Source organism: Neopsephotus bourkii, unplaced genomic scaffold (genome assembly GCF_033783945.1).
Source record: "Neopsephotus bourkii isolate Nb327-2 ecotype Australia unplaced genomic scaffold, CSIRO-AGI_Nbou_v1 NB_1258, whole genome shotgun sequence".
In the NCBI taxonomy this organism is placed as follows: Eukaryota; Metazoa; Chordata; class Aves; order Psittaciformes; family Psittacidae; genus Neopsephotus; species Neopsephotus bourkii.
Window position 1 is genome coordinate 96,294 of NW_026901743.1, and position 21,321 is coordinate 117,614.

Below are 21,321 nucleotides of genomic sequence, written 5' to 3' on the forward strand. Positions count from 1 at the left end.
TGCTGCTGCAGCAACTAGAGGGCACAGCTCCACATACCCAGGTCCCCCCAGCCCACCATAGCCGGTGGGGAGCACTGCCTCACTCACCAGCTGGATCAGGAAGTGGTCTTCCATGCAGTGCAGGAACCTCCAGGATTGTTTCCCGTTTTCTGTGTTGCACTTCCAGCAAGCATCTGGTAGGTTGAACTCTCCCATAAGAACAAGGCCAAGCGATCAAACCCCTTCAGACAACTTCTTCCAGTTGTTTGAAGAACACTTCATTCATAGCTTCATCCTGGCTGGGTGGTCTGTAATAGAATCCTACCAGAATACGTGCTTGGTTGGCCTTCCCCCTCATCTTCACCACAAACACAGCCTTCTTGCTCACAACATTGATTTCCAGGCAGTTGATTGAGCTCCCCAATGTACAACACAACCCCACCACCTCTTGTTCCTTGCCTCTCCCTTCTGAAGAGCCTGTAGCCGTCCCTTGCAGCACTCCAATCATGAAAATCATTCCACCATGTTTCTGTGATGGAAATTATGTCATGATTTCCCTGATGCACAATGGTGTCTAGCTCCTCCTGATTGTTGCCCATGCTGCTGCCATTGGCATAGATGCATTTAAGTTGCTCTGGGGGACTGGCCTCCAACACTGGCATGCTACCCCCTGGCTCATTTTTAGTGAGCCTGGTTTCCCTCCTGCTTCAAATGTAGTTTCAAGCCCTCTTGATAAGCCCTGCTAGTTGCTGGGTTACGATTCTTTTCCCCCTTTGGGACAGGTGTACCCCATCTGCTGCCAGCAGGCCTGGTGCTGTATAGACTGACCCATGGTCAAAAACTCCAAAATCCTGATGTTGACACCACTCCTGGACTGACACAAGTCCTGGACATGGCTTCACTAAGGGCAAATTGTACCTTACAAATTCAGTGGCCTTCTACGATGGGTTCACAGCATTGGTGGGTAAGGGAAGAGCAACTGATGCCATCTACCTGGACTTGTGCAAAGCATTTGACACCATCCCACACAACATCCTTGTCTCTAAACTGGAAAGGCATGGATCTCACAGATGGATGACTCTGTGGATAAAGAACTGGCTGGATGGTTGCACTCAAAAGAGTTGCAATTAATGGTTTGATGTCTGGGTAGCAACCAGTGATGAGTGGTGCTCCTCAGCAGTCAGTGTTAGGACTGGCAGTGGTCAGTGGCGGGGACAAAAGGCCTGAGTTCACCCTCAGCACGCTCAGCGCAGATAACACTAAGCTGTGTGGTCGATACTCTAGAGGGAAGAGTTGCCACCTAGAAGGGCCCTGATGTGCTTGAGAGGTGGGCCCACGTGAATGGGGTCAGGGCAATTCCAAGCACAAATACTGGCTGGGTGAAGAATGGACTGACAGCAGCCCTGAGGAGAAGGACATAGGTGGATTGAAAAAGCTGGACATGAGCCAGCAGTGTGCAAGTTCAGCCCAGAAACCAACTGTACCCTGGGCTGTATCAAAAGGAGCGTGACCAGCAGGTCGAAGGAGGTGATCCTGCCCCTCTGCTCTCGTGAGCCCTCACTTGGAGTATTGTGTGCAGTTCTGGTGTCCTCAACATAAAAAGGACATGGAACTGCTGGAATGAGTTCACAGGAGGCCACAAAGATGCTCAAAGGGCTGGAGCACCTCTACTATGAAGACAGGCTGAGAGAGTTGGGCTTGTTCAGTCTGCAGAAGAGAAGACTTTGGGGAGATCTATTAGCAGTCTTTCAGTACCGAAAGGGGGGCTCCAGGAAAGATAGGGAGGGACATTTTATCAAGGAGCACAGTGATAGGACAAGGAATAATACCTTTAAACTGAAAGAAGGTGGATTAAATATTTGGAATAAATTGTTTACCGTCAGGGTGGTGAGGTACTGGCACAGGTTGCCCCGAGAAGTTGTGGATGCCTAATCCCTGGCAGTGTTCAAGTTCCCACATTCAATTCTGTAATACACAGCATGACAGAATTACATGAAGAGCAAAAAGCAGGCCTACACAGTGAGGTAGCTGCCCCCAAATTTCTCAAACTGCTATGTGATCTCAGAGAATTCTGCCGATGGGTAATAAAGGACAGAATTAAGCTCCTGAAAGCTGTTGCACTGTGACAAGCCAGTCCTTGGAAGGAATGTTTCTTACTATTACCCAGATGTTGCTCCTTCGGTATCTGTACTATAAACAGATGTTACCCCTTAAGCATCTCACTCACCTGTGCAAAACAAACAATTCAACTGACAGTGCAAAGCAGAAACTGTTTTTCTCTTGACAGACTTTAAGACATATGACGGAGAGAATTCTAAAGCAGCAAAGGATGCAACTGTTTGTTGGGAACAAACACATTCCAGACTCTTTCAAGGGACAGGGCATAGCAAAATCAGCCAATTCTTCCCATTTGGACAGCAGTGGAAGATTCAACCATATTTTCAGGACTCTCTCCCATCTGTATCATTACAGTTTTGACTACCTTCCACTTCTGACTTTAAAAGAAGAGTAGGGTGGAACATACACAAGCCCTTCTATGGCAAGATTCCTTCTGGACAGATAAAAAGCAAACTACCTTCTGTCTTGGCTGACTTTCGTCTGTTCTCAGAAACCCTAAAAATCAAAGGCTTTACGCATTTACACACATATACAACACTCCAGGATTCTGCGATGCAGGCCACCTCAATTTACATTCCTCCCTTTTACTTCCCTAACAGTCATGGAAAGGGAGTACATACATCTCTTCCATTGTACAACCATCTTTTGAATATGGCATCTCTTCTCTTCAGGGTCCCTTCTCTTCAGGGAACCCTATTTCTTCAATCTTTGCAGTTACTCTGAAGCTTTGAACATCCTGTGACCCTCATCTCAGCTCATGGGCATTCTCTGAATAGGCTCTGCTACCTTTAACAGTTACACATATGTAATGTGCTTTCTTAAGGTATTTCACATGTTGATGCTTCTTAAGACCATAAATGCATGCCATTAAAAGAATTCAGAAATTGCCCTTGTCTTCAAAGAACTTTCAAAATGAAGGTAGGTAGTAAGTTAGGAAGGTAACACAGAATTAATAATCTATTTCACATGAGGCAATTCAGGATAACCTAACAGGACACAGAAATGCCTACATCTGTGTACTTCCATGGGCATGACAAGGCTTCAGAGCCTCACAGTGTGCCTTCAAAGAGCACCGGTTCTGCCATGTTCACACCGTTCCCTGGGATGTAGCCCTTACAAGCAGGAGATCTGCCATCAGGGCACTGCACAGAATACGACTGGAGACATGCAGAAGGTAAATGTGTGTGTGCAGTTGAGAGATCCTTTTTTCTACACATGGTCACCTGCTTCATTCCAAGTATCTTTGTGGCGTTTAAGTATCTTTATTTAAAAATAAAAGCTCAAGATAAGACAGTCAACAAGCAGCCTGAGAAACAGTTCAAAATTCTTCTCGGTGCGTTACGTCACGGTACTGTGATGAAGTGTGTTAAATGCTGAAGGATTCAGAGGATGAAACAACACCCTGATATGCAAATTAGACTCTCCTTTTAATCAGTGTCTTGTGAAGAGAAAGTATTTTAACCTGAAGAATAACTTACAGGTACGTAGGTTAACTTACATAACTTAACTGCTTAAGGCATCCTCCCTTTCAGTGATAGGCATTTTTTTCCATTAGTCTTCCCATCTAAAAAGTAAAAAATTTGGCAGGCTTATAATTTTCTGATAGTATCTTTTCTTTCCACTCTTAAACATCTATTACATTTGAAAAATTGATAAGCTGACTGTACATTACTAAACAAAAGTTGGTGAAAACAGAGTTCTGAACACAAAAAGAAATGTACGGACATTGGCTTTTTTTCATTTTAAGGGAAAAACTACAACAACTTCTGAGAAATTATCCCTTCTGATATAAAGTCTACTTTACTGAGTAAATGGCATTAGCAGGATTTTACATTTCTCCCTTCTCAATTAGACAAAAGCTAACAAAGTTACCACACCAACTGAAGAGCCAACATGACAAGTTGCTGCCAGAAGCTGAATAATTTATTCCAGTGCTTCAGTGGCACTGAGCCTCCTGACTGCTGGAACTGAGAGTGCTGGCAGGAGAAAGCATGCAGCACACTCCAGGATGAAAACAGCAGGGAAGCCCAGCCTGCAGCTGGAATGATACAATAGTAAAACAGCTGCACAGCAGTAGCTATTTCATCTCTCCAGAACTGTACACATTTGAATACACAGCAGAGAACTGCAGATCAACAGAACACAAAACACAGACTCAACCCACCTCTTCCCAATGAAAGGTGGAAAAGTTGCAACCCACAGGTAACACCTTTCTTATTTAAGAGGGACGGAATGGATACAAGTTTGGTGCAAGTAAGTATAAGCTCCATTCAGTACCTTGATTCACAAGTACTCCTGGGTCTGTACTGTATATTACAGTCATAACTCACTAGCAGCTCTAGTGCCCTTGTTTTCCCCACACAGCAGGACCAAACTTGGGACACACATGCTCATATGAAAGCTATTATCTCACTCAAAAATGCTTATTTTAATAAGCAGCAAGCTTATTTCATTCACCAAAAGCACAAGCAGAAGCAGAAGAGTTACCAGGCTTCCACCTTCTTCCCACCCAAAGCCTAATGCTGCAAGTGGAGTGTTAGTGTAATTATGCTACTGCAGATTTGATGGGACAGTTGGCATCTTTACACACTTCTGCTTAAAGAGCCGCAGTCCTCCAACATCTCTGTTCTGTGGGTCCATGTTAAACAGAAAACAATGAATAACCCATTTCCACCTCCTTGTAAGAAATCAGAGGTAGCTATAATTCTCTAAAATCCAGTCAAAACCATTACAGGGAGAGCACACTAATTGGGACACTAAACCCAGAATATGTATTTTTTCATGAGAAGACACCCTGCAGCATACACCTTCATGTCCTTAAAAAGATAAAAAATTAAAAAAAAAGGCAAATAACATTCCCTGTCATAACTGCATGCAATAGTTCACAAAAAAAAACCCACACCAAAACAAACAAAACAAAACAAACAGCTATTATTTGGAATATGTCCAATGTCGATAATTTCTCCTTCCATTCATTTAGTATTACCCAACACCTCCTACATTAAAGCAGGTGAGCCACATGGGTTCTGTCTAATAGAAACATTCAACTGACAAGAGCAACCTGTTGTGCATCATAGGAATGTAGCAGTCTCAGATCAGGCACATCTGAGGTACTCATAACTCTGGAGTTTTAAAGTTGAATATTCAGTGGATCTCCTCTGAAAGAAAGGAACTTCTCTGTGATTCTTCCATCCTATCCCTCTATTAAGCTTGAGAAGTGAAGAGTCCCACAGTTTTGACGATCCAAGGAAAGTCTAAGCCACCTTGCCACTATTTACAATTAAATAGTGAATTAAATGTCAATTAAATAGTCAGTTAAACAGCCCATAAATCTACTGCAGCATTTCTCTCTATTCCCTTTGAGCAGTTTTTCTTTCTGATCTTCTTTCTTTCAGTTGCCTTCAATCTTTTCCTGGAAAATGCATGCTGAAGGTGAAAAAGTTGCCTGTTAATAAAAAAATATACATATATTAAAAAAAAAAAAAGGCAAATGTCTCCTCAGGAAACAGATGAGAAGTTACAGAAGGACTGGAATTTGATGCCTTTGTGAAATGGGAAATTACAAACTGATGGTTCCAAGGATAGTCAGGTGGTCAGTAGATCTGAATGACGTCATCCCATTCATCGACAGGCCAGATACCGTTGTACTGTACGTTAGACGGTGAGCTCTTCCAGTCCCATGTCTTCACAGGAACCTTCCAGTCTGGGCCATAGTTGGCTTCAACATACTGAAGGGTTTCACAGGGCACATGTACCCTGAGCTCTACAAATTCAGTCCAACACAGAGTAAACTTTGGAAAGAGATACCTGTGTCATAGCAAAAGAACATGGTCACTTGCAGAAGACTGAAATACACCTCTAAATAACTTCACAGAGAAAGCAATCAACTGCAGCAATTGGGTATTTGTATTTTTTCTTATTTCACACCTTCCTATCTATGAAACGCTACTTACATACTGGACAGTTTTGTGGCAACGCTGCAACCTAGAGATAATTGAGTCAGACAACGGGACTCATTTCTGAAAAAAACCTCATAGACACCTGTGCCAGAAAGCACAAAGTCAAGTGGGTACATCACATTCCCTATCACGCACCACCCTCTGGGAAAATCGAATGGTACACCATCACTTTTCCTAGTTTTTAGTGTATACATACAGCTATCATTCCCTTAGTCTATGGACCACTGCTATAAAAGTCTGTTGAATTCATTTAGTCCACAACCTTGGGTTCCATTTTTCGTAACAGTCTTTTTGGACAGGAAAGATGGCATCACTATGATTCTATGATTAAGAAGTGTGAGATCTAACATGTCATAAATGATATGGAATAAGGGATGGATACTGTCCTGGTTTCAGCTGGCGTAGTGTCAGTTTCCTTCCTAGTAGCTGGTACAGTGCTGGTATTTTGGATTTAATGTGAGAACAATGCCAATAACACACTGATACTTCATATGCTGCTCAGTAGCACTTACTCTAAATAAAGGACTTTTCAGTCTCTCATGCTCTGCCAGTGGGGGGGGGGGGGGCACAGGAAGCCGGGAGGAAGCAGAGACAGGACACCTAACCCAAACTAGCCAAAAGGGTATTCCATACCACAGCACATCATGCCCAGTATATAAACCGGGGAAAGTCACCCAGAAGGCCAGATTGCTGCTTGGGTTAAGCTGGATATCGGTCAGTGGGTGATGAGCATCACTTGTGTTTCCTGGGTTTTATTTCTCTCTCTTTTTGTTATTATTATTGTTGTCATTGTTATTATTATTATTAGTAGTAGTAGTAGTGTTATTATCATAATAATCTTTTACTTTATTTCAATTATTAAACTGTTCTTATCTCAATTCACAGGCTTTAACCTGTTTCTGATTCTCCTCCCCATCCACTGGGGAGGAAGGGAGAGAGCGAGCAAGCAGCTGCTTGATATTTGATTGCTGGCTGCAGTTAAACCACCACAGGATGTTATTATCAACAGTAACTGGTTAACATTTGCCACGGGGTCCTAGCAAAGAGCATTTCTAATCCTTTTGCAGTTTATTTCCATACCATTCTGGCACCTCTAGGAAATCACTTAGTCCCTGTCTCTACTTTTTTCACTCAGAAACTAGATTTAACAGTTACCTCATTTAGAATTGTGTCAAGATGATGATACATGTTAGAGGAGAATTGATAAAAGCAGCATTAAATACTTTATTATGAATCAGGCCTTTTTTAAAATCTAGTTTTTACCTTTCTTCAATCTTGCCAAACAAAGCATGCAATTCCCCTTCAGCACCCATGTTTAAACATGGTGTGCCAGACTTGGAGCAGCTGCAAAGCATTAAAACACAGCTGCTACCCTGTACTTTCTGAAACCTCCTCAGCCCATTTAAATTGAAAAAAACCCAAATAAATTATTCTATAAATCTGACCTGTTGTTTCCTGTAGAAGGGCCAACATAAGCCCTACCTACAGGCATGCTTACACCCATTGAAGTTCACAGGTAAATTTCACAGACTAATCAGAAAGACATCCTGTACGATCATAGTGTCAATTTGTTAAACAAGTTAAGCCTATGTACTATTTCTGCAGAGGACTACTCTTGACTTCTGAATCTGTGAAGTCTTCCACAAGAAAAAGCAATCTTAAAATTCCTTTTCACAGGTTAAAATTAAACCACAAACATTTAGACTTTTTGAAGAAGGCTAAAAGATTTACGCATTTGCATCAATTAGAACCCCCGCATGTTCCTCTAAGCATAAAGTTAATTTTACTTCTAAGCACTGAGCAAACAGTATCAGCAAATAAAACAACCTCGCTTTTATGCTTTAAATGGATAGAGAGAAAAAAGTAATCAAGCACTTTCATATGAATATCCAGAGATTGCTGATAAGCCCTAGACTAAACCAAAAAGCAACAAAATGCCAACTACCACGGGGAAAAGAAGCTAAACTCATCAAATAGCTTTTTAGCTGTTGTCAACAACTGCCTTTCTCACAATAAGCACAGATTTTGCAAGGCAACAACACGTAACACATGAAATGCCAACAGTAAACACTAATCGGTTCAATTTCCTTCCTATTAGAGGTATAAATCCAGTTCATACTTAAATTTCTTGCCCGATTTGGCCTGAGTTCCTCCATTCCATATGTGGTCATCCTCTTCATAGAAGAAAAAAATATCAAGTTTCACATCACCGTCTCCCTGGAAAGAGAGTTCTAAGCTGTCTTCTACCTGCAAGACAAAAATACTCAGTGTATATACTCATAAAAACAACAGGCTATTTATGTCAGCAGGTGTCATAAAACAAATTTATTTTGGTCAGGTATGAATAATGACTCCTATCCTAACTGAAGAAAATATGCTAACTCTGCAGTTTTTTTATTTCTATTTTTAATGCCTTGAGAACATTGGAATCTTTCTGCCCTTCAGTGGGACTACCTTCTCTTGCCTCCTTTTAGCTCCAACAGCTGCAGCACCATCTCCCTGCCCTCTGCCACAAGCAAAATAATCTCAGTGAATAAACACGTAATTAGTGTCTTCCTATAACATGCTTCCTCTACAATAAAATGCTCACTAGCACCAGTAACACTGCATCACTTGAACTGTGTCTGAAAATCGGTATTCTTGAAATTTCACTCTGAAAAAGCTGAATAAAGATCCACATTAGCTAATAATGAACAAGCCCAGTGCCCACCTCAAGCCATCCTTTCTTTTCTGAACATTCTACTTACAGGGCTACAGATTATCTCAGAGCTATCACCAATGCTCCAGTATAATAAGGCCCATCCGATCTCAAAGACTAGATTCTACCCTGATTCTCAGGTTTCCCTGAAACCACTGACACATATTAGACCCCTTTGAAACCTAGTAAAAAAATAATCTGAGGAGGAATTCAGAGGCCCCAGCACAGGGCTGATGCTATTAAGAAGGGTATTTTCTCCATCCAAAAGAACACACAAAATCAGCAAGATTATATGTTTAGGTAAAACTCTAATGAGTAAATATGTCTGTCAGGGAGACTTCGGATACACACTTCTACCTAGCTGATCTGCAGCTGTACTCAAACTTACAAATGTACAGAAAGACATAAGAAGCAAATGGTTCAGGTACCTTGCCAAATTTGTGCTTCAGTGGTAAGCCTGCCTTCTGAAAGGCTGGAATGATATCCGTTCTGTAGTCCCTTATAAAGATTCCCAAATCTACATCTCTGCTGTGCGGAATGACATTGCACTGTCTAAACCAACCTAAGGGGAAAAAAAAAGCAAACCCCAAACTACTTAATTCAGGAACATGAGAAATACATCAATAGAATAAAGGCAACATAAAAATGACCTGATGAAAAAAATCACCAGGCAGAGATATCCGAGTGAGGCCATAAACAATAATCCTTGCTTTCTCCAGCACGAAATGAACCACATTGAAGAAACAAGTATTCTTGTACTTATAGCCAGCTCTTTCCTCCAGAAAGTCATGAAGGAGAGAGAAAACGCTTAATTCTTTCAAAGAGACAATATTTTCAGTTTTCTAACCTAAATATCTTTCAGGAAAGAGCATTTTATATCTTGACCCTAGTCTAACAGGGCTAACAGCTGTGCTTTACTTTGAAACTATTATGTAGTATCTGAGACATTAATCATCTTTCAGTCCCTACTGAAACCAGTAAGATGAGAAATGGGACATCCCTTCTGTCTGCTTGATTAAAGAAGCTTTTACTAACTGTCCATTCAGAAAATCATATCCCCTAGGACTAAACAGATGCAAGTCAAATGTGCACACAGGAGTTTTCACAACTTATTTCAGTAATAAGACTCTTCACCAGTGATAAGATACTATTTCCCTCTTCAGCACAATTTAAAACTTACACTAACAGGCTGACATTTTATTAAAAAGATGTGGTTTACAATAAATAAATATTTTATCAGTGAGTGATAATCACCAAACTGCATGGGAAGAAAAATCAGATGAGAGCCTACATGGACGGCAGTGTATCCATCACTGTGTTTTCTAACTACCGTTTTAGTAAATTCCAACTCACACAGTCTGGGGAACAGATGATTATTTCCTAAGCAGTGATCGCAGTGAACACAACACAGAAAAACGTTAACCACACTAAATGCTTCACTGGAAATTTGTTCAGCATCTCCAAGGCTCAGGTTTCTAAAGAAAAAGCATTTTGAAGCAGGCCTTTTTTGCTCCTGACAACATAGCTAATGCCACGCATTACCTTCCAGCATGGTACATTTAACCTGAGTTAACATCACAAGCAATAGGGGATGAAAGGTTTAACATTTCAGATGAGTTTAAGAACACAACATAATACAGATATTTTACCAAGGCATGTTCCACTGCTCAGCCAGAACTTTACCCCTAATTTGTTGAGTGTTAGGGCAGCCAGATGGAGCAAAGATTTTGCTTTCTTTCTGAACTCCACTGCATCAAGAGAGGCATCATCAGGATACAACTGGAAGGCAAAGAAAGAGTAAGCAAGCTTTTAAGACAGCAAACTTGTCCATTCAGTTTTCAGTGTCCTAAGAAAAAACAACCTTTAAAAAGTTACTTTACCAGTATCTGGGCAGTATCTGTTTTCACATATACAGCCCAGTTTTTGAACCTCCACTAGAATGACAAGTTAAAATTCAAGCCTGAGACATCAATCTTAAGTTTTTCGGACTAACATAATGTAAAGTCACAGTAAAATAGAATCATAATATATGTATTAGACACTCATTCTCAGCATTTGACAACAAACACAGACGAACCCTAGTTCTGCACATGCAGAACTCAGTACCCAGAGCTCAGGGAGAAGCTGGGACAGGATCAGCGACTCGCAGCACATTAGTTTATTTGGCGCCACCAAGTGTTACAACCGGACATTGACAATTTCTGTTACACAATAAAAATGTGAGGAGGAAATCATGCCTATCTTCCAGCTGCAACCGTGGCACGATCTTCTGGTAATGCAAAGCCCAAAACAACACGGCAGTCTGGGCAAACGTTACCAAATCGAACAGAAGAGCATCACACCACACAGCTTCATGATGGTTAAGAGCTCTTGGGCAACAAACAGCTGAAATTAATACTTTTCAAAACATGCCAGTTGCTTATTTCAATATTAAAGCTCCAGCAAAGTTCAATATACCTTCTAAGGCACATTTTCTCTGCCTGTGATGAATACTGCCTGATGATTTTCGAGCCAAGGTAGCAATCTGGAATAGTGGGAGGCATCCCTGCCCATGGCAGGGGGTTGGAACTAGATGATCTTAAGGTCCTTTCCAACCCTACTGTCCTTTCCAACCCTAACTGTTCTGTAAGTCTACTACTCAAAACTTTGAGAATTGCCATAAGAAGAATTTCCAACTACAAAGATATGCAAGATCTTAAGTCTTATTTACATGAAATCGATTTAACAGTAACAATGCGTGAGAACTGTGGACGTGTTGGTTACCTCTTCTTTTCAAAGTTTTGAAAATGGAAAAAAATGTGCTAACAAGTTAAAAAAAACAATAATTTTCAGTTAAAGTTTTAGTTTTATTAGCACTTAAATTGTGGATTGAGTCTCAGAGGCTGTATTTAGCTTTATGTATGCAAGCAGTCACATCTAGGTAAAAAACAGTAAACTGTAGGTTTGTGTCAAGCAATGAAAACATACATTACATCTCAGAGACACTACCTGATTACCACTAACCTGAAAGAAAGCCCGAGCTTCTCTGTACCTACATTCAAGAAATCTAGAGTGTGACATCTCCTCTAGAAAACTGGATGGGTTTTTGGGAATTTGAACTTTTAAGTCATCAATGGAAACAAGCAAAAGTTCTGGCCTGCAGGGAGAAAAAGATGATCTATTACCCTTTTCAATTGCTCTACAAATCAGAAGCCACTTTTTCCTCTAGCTTAGGTTAAAATCTTAATGCACAAAACTGGCAGTGACACCTATGTCCAAATACACCCAAACCCAATTACAAAAGGAGACCAACAAGAGCTTAAACAAATTCCCAAGCAATTAAAAATTCTGTTTAAAAGGAATTCCATGCCTAAAAGCCCATAGTTACCTTGTCAGACCACTGACTCCTTTATTGACTCATAAATTGCACTGAATTTGTTCAGAGCTGTTACGCAGTGCTGCTTATTTAGTTGTCTAAATATGGGATGCATTTAAGGACCAAGTTACCCTGTACTTTGAGGTTATTTGCATTTAAAATCTAAAAAAATGATCGGCCTTCACAATGAATGAAATGTGCTATTTAACAGCTTACACAGCTGACTTCAAATGTTCAGGCACATAATCAGCACAGATTGCATGTTTTAAAAGGAAGAAAGAATGGTGTCAATTTTAAGGAGAAAGTTTAACAGATTTAAGTTTGATCTGTTTGGCTGTTTTTCTCTAATATATGACACATACACGCATCCTACAGGAACAACTGCCCTCAAAGCCTAGTGGCATGTGCTTGGATTTGAAAACAGCGACAAGACCTGTTATTTCCTAAAATACTCCCATTGAAAGCATTGTAAGAAAAGGCAGACATTTACAGTAACTTTACTAATGTAATGCAAAGTTTAAGTGTAAGACTATGGACAAATAAAACCAGCAATTCAAACATTTATGCAAGAAAGGAGTCCCCGGAGCATGTTACGAGCATAGTCTAGATTCAGTGGTTGGCACATGTCTTTGTGGTATTAGAGTCACCTTTCTTTATTCATGCTCTTTAACACTGATTATTTGTACTGTTATGGAATGGATGCCTGTTGTTTCACCTTTTCATTTAATGCTCAGAACCTGTATTCAACTTTTGGATACATACTGTTATAGAATGAACACCAAATAGCTATCAGCTAGTACTAAATCTCTTGCCACTTCTACTTTACCCCTGTGTTTATAGCACATGGCATCAAGAGATTTCAAACTCTGAAATATATTAATGGTAAACCACTGACTCAAGCAGAAGATCCTGTGATACACTCAACCTCAGTCATGACTTCTCACATCCTTCTCCTTGCTTTGACATGGCCAAATAGCAACTTCCTCTAAAATGCACTTCTTCATTTATGAATCGTGGGAAGCTGTTGCTGCCAGGTAAACAGAACTGGATTTACCTTCATGCCTTAGCTTACATGCACTTTGAGGGCTGAATCATACGTAAGCTAAATTGTACAACTTGGCTTCAGGAAAGAGAGTAATTTTATATACAGGAGAAACAACTTATTTTGGAAGTGTCATTATGGCTTTTTCTCTCCTCTGTTTTGAACTCACTTTTCATATGCTCCAGGGTAGCGACCAAAGTGGAGTTTCCGGAAAGGCACAAACTTTCTGTCCATATGTTGCTTGAGTCTCAGGGGGCCATGCCACAGATAATTACCACTCCTCTCATAGAAGACCACCAGGTGAATGGCATGAGATGCCAGTTTAAATATGTAGTGCAAAGGAATTTCAATCCCAGACAGGTCATCCATCCCATCCAAGCGGGGGTCCTTGTTTATAATTTTTAGCCATTGGAACCCCATTTTCTCAGCAGTTCTAAAAAGGCCCACCTATATTAAGAGAGAGAGAGGCTAAAGATTAGAGAAACCAAAATTAAAAGCTTATTGCTTATTATTAAGTGACATTATTTGCCATTTTCAGTTTCTAATTCGACTTAAGCACAAACTACTCAAAAATACACTGCAAAAATCTTCTTTTACGATGCACACAAGTATTTGCCTAAATCTCACCAAACACTGCACTAGGTAACACACTTTCATATTTCTATACAAAAAGGGAATTAAATTCTGGCTGATAAGAAAAGAACCAATTATCATCTGAACATGCTTTCAATTACCCCCCTTGAACTGTTTTATACAGGCACATCAGCTTCTCCTCTGGATGCTACAGATAATATCAATGAGCCACAAAGGAATGGGGAGATGGATTTAAATAAGTGTGCTACACACAACCTTATTTTCAGTTTCTTTAAGTCCTTTACAGCTATGCAGTAAAAATACTCACAGACCATTTTAACGTCCCCTGCTTTTTCCTGTTTGTCACTGGTATATTTAGTCTGTATAGCCTATAATATTTCCAGCTGATGCTTAATTGATGGAATAATCTTGGATTTCATTTTGTCCTTTGCTACCTGCTACACCTCTATTTTTAACTCATCCATTTAAAAATCTCAGAACACCAAAGAAAAGCAGAGATAACAATACACTGAGTAAATAAAATGGTGTTAAGTACAAGAATGTACTAACAGAAATATAAACTGTAAGATTATGGTTTAAATGTCTTCTAAGACTATGTTAATCTTTCCAGCCTTGTCACATCAACACCTGCATTCCTCCCCAGACACAAGACTTATTGCAGCTGTATCTAGAATACAGACTTCTTCTTTCCTAACAGACCACTTTTTTTGGTTCTTTCTGGTGTGGCCTCTTACTACAAGTGTTTATGCATGCTCCAGACAGCTTCCAAAAACTTTTAGTAAATTACTCCTCATGTATTCAGGGTAGTGCCTGGATGCCTTTCACTATTAAAACTGAGTTTCCTCTAGCAGTACCTTTACAAGATTTCCACACAATGAATTAAGAGGGCTTAATATAAACATGAAAACACTGTGTAAAAAAAAATAAAATCACTGAACGGTTAAGTACATTCAAATACACAAATGCGAAATGAAAAAAAGGCACTTACTTCATGTTTCCATGTTTTGTCCAGCAGTGCAAATGTAGTAAAGTCTCCTGGAGCACAAAAGTACTTGCATTCTGGACTAGGGCCATCAGGAGAACTTTTGATCTGTTCAATATCTTTATCAACCAGTCCCAGAATCAAAGGATCGATCAAATACACTGGTATATTGTGACTGGATATTAAGCCTAAGAACTTCCTAACCACGTGCTGTTTGACAGAAGATAAGATTTTAAGTTGGAAACACCATCTTTAAGCATACAAAGGTTAATACATTAAAACTGTTTGACAGAAGGGAGAAACAACCCCAACCAGCTGACAGAAAGACATTTTATTTCCCAATACATTTTCTGAGTATCCATTTTACTTCATGAACAATTGTGGAAATGGAAATTTTCTCTCTCAGAAAAACAGGCTGCTCTCAGCCCTTCCACATCTCTCAGACTAAAGTGAAAACCTTTCAGCTTCAATTAGAACTTTCTACAATTTACAGCACTTTAACTGTGGAGTGCTAGACTTGAAAGCAGACTGTAGGCTAAACTCTAGATCCTTTGGAGATTCAGAGCGAGTTGGAAAGCACTTAAATTAACCAGAAATTACAGGATGAGATGCAACACACATGTGGGTGCTAAGTGAGTTGGCTGATGCCATTCTGAGGCTGCCCTGCAACATCTTGAAGGGCCATGATCAGGAGCAGTTTCTCAAGTCTGAGAAAAGGCAAATCTCATGCCATCTTCAAAAAGGAGGTTCTGGAGAACTCTGGTCACATTACTCTCAGTCCCCATGAAGCTTCTGGAAGAAAAGGCCCTGGGAAGTCAAATCCAAGCACATAAAGGACAAGGACATGACTGGGAAAAGACAAAGACAAACTGCACCTAATCACACCAATTGTATTTGAAGAAGTCTGTGGACAAGAGCAATGGACACTGTTCATACCTTGATTTCAGCAAGGTTCCTGATGCACTCCCCAAATCATTTACATGATACCTGCTGTATATCATCAGTGACCCAATGAGGAGGTAGGAACTGAGTGCTATCCGGTCTTTGGATACCTGTGTACCCAGAGCACTTAACCACTGCAACACTGCATAAGGGGTTAAAAGCTGCAGCAAGATGATTCTGTGCCTGATGAGAAGATTTATTAAATTGACTCAGTGGAGGATTTTAATTAAATACTTTTAAGTGTTCCTGACTGTTGTGGTTTAAGACCAAGCCATAAATCAGAACCACAGAGTCTACTCCCTCCCCCCTTTCTTCCCCCTGCTCCCAGAGGGATGGGAAGGAGAATTGAAAGAATGTAACTCCCACGGGTTGAGATAAGAAGAGTTTAGTGACTAAGGTACAACACATATCACTACTGCTGCCACCAATAATAGTAATGATAAAGGAAATAACAAGGGAAGAGAATACAATATTACCCACTGACCGATACCGATACCTAGCGCAACCCAGCAGTGAGCTAGCCCTTCTGAGTAACTGCCCCCAGTTTTCCACCATGGGCATGACGTGCTGTGGTATGGAGTACCTCTTCAGCTAGTTTGGGTCAGGTGTCCTGTCTCTACTTCCTCCCAGCTTCCCCTCCTCGCTGGCAAGAGCATGAGGTTCAGAAAGTCCTTGGTCAGACTAAACATCTGAGCAGTAACTAAAAACATCAGTGTTATCAGCACTGTTCCCAGGCTGAAAGTCAAAACCACAGCACTGCACCAGCTACTAAGGAGGAAAATGACTGCTACTGCTGAACCCAGGACACTGGCACACAGAAGCCATTCACAACAGTCATAGCCACCCTGCTGTTAAAAATGTAATGTTTTTACCTGTAACAGATAAATTTACTTAAAGTACTGTTCTAAAAATACCCCAAAACATTTTCTTAGAACAGAACTGCCAGGCTTTATGACTGTCACATCTCCAGGTTTCTAGAAGAGGTGTGGTAAGCCCAAGCTACCCACCCAGCAAGATAATTCTGGCTTTTTTAAAAGTGAAGCTCTAACCTTCCTCCTGCCCAGCTGCTGAATCTGTTCAGTCAGACTCCACAGGCCAACCTCCAATTCTGGCATAGTGCTTTGGCTTCAGAAGGATGTAAAAATGTAAAGACAGAATGTGGATCAACAAACAGAATTCAGGCAACAGTGCTACATGTGCTGTACAGGCAGGAGCACAACCACCCTTTTAGTGATTTCATCTACATGGAGCTGAAAGGTGAGTTATGTGCTAGCACTATTTCTGTAACTAAAACTAGCATATCAGACTGGTATGTACACCCCTCTACCCCCTCCTTCACTTCTCCAGGGTCAAATGCTTTTAGTTGAAACAAGTAATTGGCAGAAAGAGATGGTGATCATGTCAAGCAGCTAAGAGAAATGCATTCAAACAGAGCATTTTGGACTCATCTCACAGGGACTCTCAAGGAAGTTTGGAGTGCAACATTCTGCTTTGTTACTGATGATCTTGTAAGCGCAAGTTAAAGCTTAATAAGAACTCTGCCCACAAACTGGAAGCCCACTCTGACCATGTCACCTAACATGGCAGGTAGTTCCAAGGGGTGCCACCTCCAAGAATAGCGAGACATTCCAGGTGCAATCCAACAGTCCATAGGGCAGTTGATCAAGATTACTCCTAAGAACAGCTCTTAATCAGTGCACACTTCCTCTTCCTCAGCAGAAGCAAGGTGTTTAAATGGCTGTTTTGCTAACTGGTAACATTAGCATCCAAAAAAAACAGCAGCCAGCTCCCAGCACATTGTTCTTTAACCATTTGTGCTGGTTTTTCTCTGCGAGATCTGTTAAACAAAAAGCTTCTATAAAGTGTTTAGAAAACAAATGCTAACTATGAAATCATACTGAGCTGATTTCCTGGGGCCAACATGATGCTTTGGTTGCACTCAATCCTTCAAACCTTAAACAAGAAACAATAAAAAATACCCCATTTCAAGTATTTAATGGCACTGCTATCACTGCTCCTGAACCCTGGAATACAGAAACTGGTGAATGCTGAAATGTAACATTTTCCTGCTTGTGAAGAACTTTATGACCCAGCATAAGCAAGTAACAGAAAACACTGAGCAGCAGGTTAAATAACTGCTGGGGTGAGTGAGCAAAGGGGTATCCTGTGACCTGCAACCTGCAGCTGATTTTTTTACTACGCTACTGACTAGCAACAAGCTGCATTCGAAATAAGCCAATCTTTCCAATACTCAGTCTGAAAGAATACAAAAGCCTGGATCAAAACTTCTGTATCAGAAAGAACAAGTTTTGCTGCTGCTTAGAACTTTAACAACACTAGTAAGGACGGCACAGAAGAGGCTGCTAACCTGTAACTGCTTCCCAGTTCTGTTTTAAACTGATGTTTTGAAACACTTCATTAACTTTACTCAGTGAAGAAAGAATCTTTTAGCCGTTAATACTAGAAAACCCCCAGTGAATTTGAAAGAGAACTGTACAGTTGCATGAGAGTTCTCAGAGACTGGCAGAATCACCGTATGAACTAGTAACATTGTACATACCCATCTAGTGCTGTCTTGTCCTGACAGGCTTCCTCTGACTTTGGAAAACACTGCTCCATTCTGCCAAAACCAAAGAAGGGAAGTGGGAGGGAGAAAGAAAAGGGAGAAAAATTAAGTTTTGGTTGAATTCCTGCTCAGGATTTCTTAACAGGACATTCAGAAGCATTTATTCAATCAGCATTTTATAGTTACAGCTCTCGTTATTTATGTCTCCAGTCACTCAACTACACTACTGCACATGAAATCATAAACAACTGCTCTGGCATAGTGTATTTAGAGGGACAACACAAGCCTTGAGAAATTCCAGACATACAAGGACTGCATGATCAGACTTCAGGTTTCTAAGTCAACATAAGTAAAATAAGAAGATGACAAATACAAACCCTGTTAGGCAAATACCACTAGGGGAAAGACAACAGGATTACGCCTCAGTCTTTCCAGGTGTAATCCTAAAGAGTTAAATTTGAAAGAGAATATATTCATATGACAAAGCCAAGGTGGTTAATGGCTTGGCTTTTAGCTTTTCAAAAGCATGAAGAATTTCTCATTCACAGCCTTGTTGCTCACAGTCAGAAACTAGAAGAAAGTCAAAGGTTGTGGTACTACCCAGCAGTAAGACTGCCTGCATTTGTTAAGAAAGTCCTCACCAAAAGAAACTCAGGAAATATGATACCTACGCAGTTCTTCCATAAAAATAGTTTGTTCAATCTGCACTGCAACTGTAAATTACAAAGCCATAAAAAACGCCCCACAGTATTTAATTAACAGTAACACTGAACCTCTTTCTCTATTACAGAAGACCAGCCTCACCTAAACACCCCACTTATTGCTTAAAAGCACGATTTAATCTGTCACCTAGAAAATTATGAACCCTGAATCACAAAACAGCACGGCAACTGCAGTTCTTTTAAAAACACCACTGCTGGAAAAACTTGCAGCCAATAAAGGCTGCCTTCCTTGCTTCTTCAAAGCCCCAAGACAGCACTTGGTTTGACTTTACTTTCCACAAAAGTCACTTAACAACACGAGTAAGAAGGCTTGTGAAGATTAAGCAGCGAACATCCCTTTTTAGAATTAACGGGATGCCTCCGGCTGACACAATGACTTGAATATCAGGGTGACAACTTCACCTGATTACCTCTGCCACCAGTACCTTGCTAGAGCTACCTACCTGCTCCACGTCAACACTGCAGGAATTGCTAGCCACACGAGGGCAGTTCGGAGGTGGCTCTGGCGCTGCTAAGGGCCTCTGAACAGCGCAGAGGTTATACCGCGTTATTCCACAAAAGCAAGCCTGTGCAGCACAGCTCTCTTACCTTCTGCGACAGATAGAACTTGTAATAGTACAACTGGAAGAGAAGGAAAACTAGGCTGGTCAGAGAGAGGAGCGCCAGAACCACGTTCTTGTTGATTTTCTGCATTAGTCTTCGGGGCGCTGTCGATCACCGCCTGGAAGCTGCGTCACGTCGCTCATCTTCTCCGGCTTCCCAGCTCCTCCCTGCGCGCCGCCGGAGGGAAGCGGGGACCGCAGCAGGCCGCAACCAGTAGGTCCGAGCCGAGGCCCTAGGAAACGCCACCGGCACGACACTGCACGGTCCTGAGCGCCTCCCGCTCACCGCACCGGGCCGCCGGCCCCTCACCCACTTTGCCACCCTCGCTGCAGAGCACCGCCCGCGGCCGCCCGCGCATGCGCGGAGGGGCAGAGCACGCCCGCCGCTGGGCCTGGGGTTCGCATGCAACTATCGGGGGACCGGGCCCTCCCAGCCAGCCCCCCTCCGCGGAGGAAGGATGAAACGAGAACACGGGCACATCCACTTCCAGGTGTCTCTTTAATAGAAAAAGCTCGCCTTCACACAAGTCACAGATCCCGAAACACCGCGCGGCCCTAAAGCCACGCCCGGGGGCCGCCTTCTTGTCGTTCCCGGCCGCGCTGCGCAGAGCCGCGGTGAAGCACTGATGGAGAAGACCTGAGGTAGAGCCAAGGGAGGACCGGGTAAACCCCGCGCCGGCCGCAGGGTAGGCGCCGCAAGAAGAGGCAATGGAGGACGTCGTTGCTCGGCGTGGTGAGGAGGGAAGACTACATTCAGGCTTCCCCTTCCACAGGGCATCCAGAGTGTCTGAGTTCCAGTGAGGCTGGGTGGGGCAATGATGAGCAGAAGTCGATGCCATTGTCTGTCAAACTAGGCATCATTCATAACCTGTGACCGTTATCAGGCTAAGATACTGCTGAGCCAGATGTTCTTACCGGGGGAACTGGTTTCCCTAGTCCTTGAAAGAAACTAGTAACATGGGGGGGGGGGGGGGCGCAAAGCAGGAGGAAACAGGATTTGTACATTACTTTCTCTGCTGAAGAGGATGGCTAAAGAAATAAGCCTGTTACACTCTGCCATTCAGATTTGGTATCTGGAGGAGCACCTACCACCTGGATGCTTTTAAATGCTTTCTGAAAGCGGCATCCCTTGCTGCAGTCCATACAGCTTTATGCAGAAACAAAGTTACACTTTTCTGATGTATCAGAAATTCCAGAGAAATCTTCAGTTCCTCACAAGTCATCCTGAAGTTATTTTAAATTCATTTTGGTCATATAGCAGGAAACTGCCTAGCCACCAGACAGCATTAACCCCACAGGAGAGGCTCACAGAATATTAAAGTCATCAGGCATATTACATTTAGCGTTAATTGCGGGGCAAAAGCTACAGACATTCAAAGGTCTAATCCATTGCCAAAGAACAAGCCCTCCCATCCCCAGAAAAAAAACGGTAGCTTCACCAGCCACAACCCTCTCTAGCTGCAGGTACAAACAGTGCACCAACTGTAACAAAGCATCAGCAATACATAGGTATCCAACAGACACTAGCTCAGAAAAAAAGAGTAAAAAAAACCCTAAAGTGCTTAAGGCAATTCTTCATATCCCCATTTACTAGAAATAATTGGACTAGCTGTTAGCAGCAAAAATCTGACATCTGTGCAAACTATTACGTAACAAATTTATCTTTTAAGGGTAAAAAGTCACATGTTAAGTTCATCTAGGGCATCAGTTAAAACTTGCAAGTCACAAGTTACAGTATGAAATACTTCAAGCTTTCTTCTAA

The 21,321-nt window shown here is 41.6% G+C and overlaps 1 protein-coding gene across 2 annotated transcripts; it reads right to left on the reverse strand.

The window, feature by feature from the left end:
- Positions 1-5,575: 5,575 nt before the first annotated feature.
- Positions 5,576-19,767, reverse strand: FKTN (fukutin). 2 transcript variants are annotated; one of them, XM_061364947.1, is made up of 10 exons: positions 19,546-19,767; positions 19,401-19,478; positions 18,230-18,289; positions 14,734-14,937; positions 13,321-13,598; positions 11,758-11,890; positions 10,404-10,533; positions 9,183-9,316; positions 8,176-8,303; positions 5,576-5,904 (listed from the first exon to the last, which is right to left on the reverse strand). In XM_061364947.1, exons 1-10 carry the CDS (start codon positions 19,648-19,650, stop codon positions 5,691-5,693), a joined length of 1,464 nt encoding a protein of 487 aa, XP_061220931.1. In that variant the 5' UTR covers positions 19,651-19,767; the 3' UTR covers positions 5,576-5,690. The 2 variants fall into 2 exon arrangements, with proteins under 2 accessions (XP_061220931.1, XP_061220932.1); XM_061364948.1 differs by lacking the exon at positions 19,401-19,478.
- Positions 19,768-21,321: the final 1,554 nt, after the last annotated feature.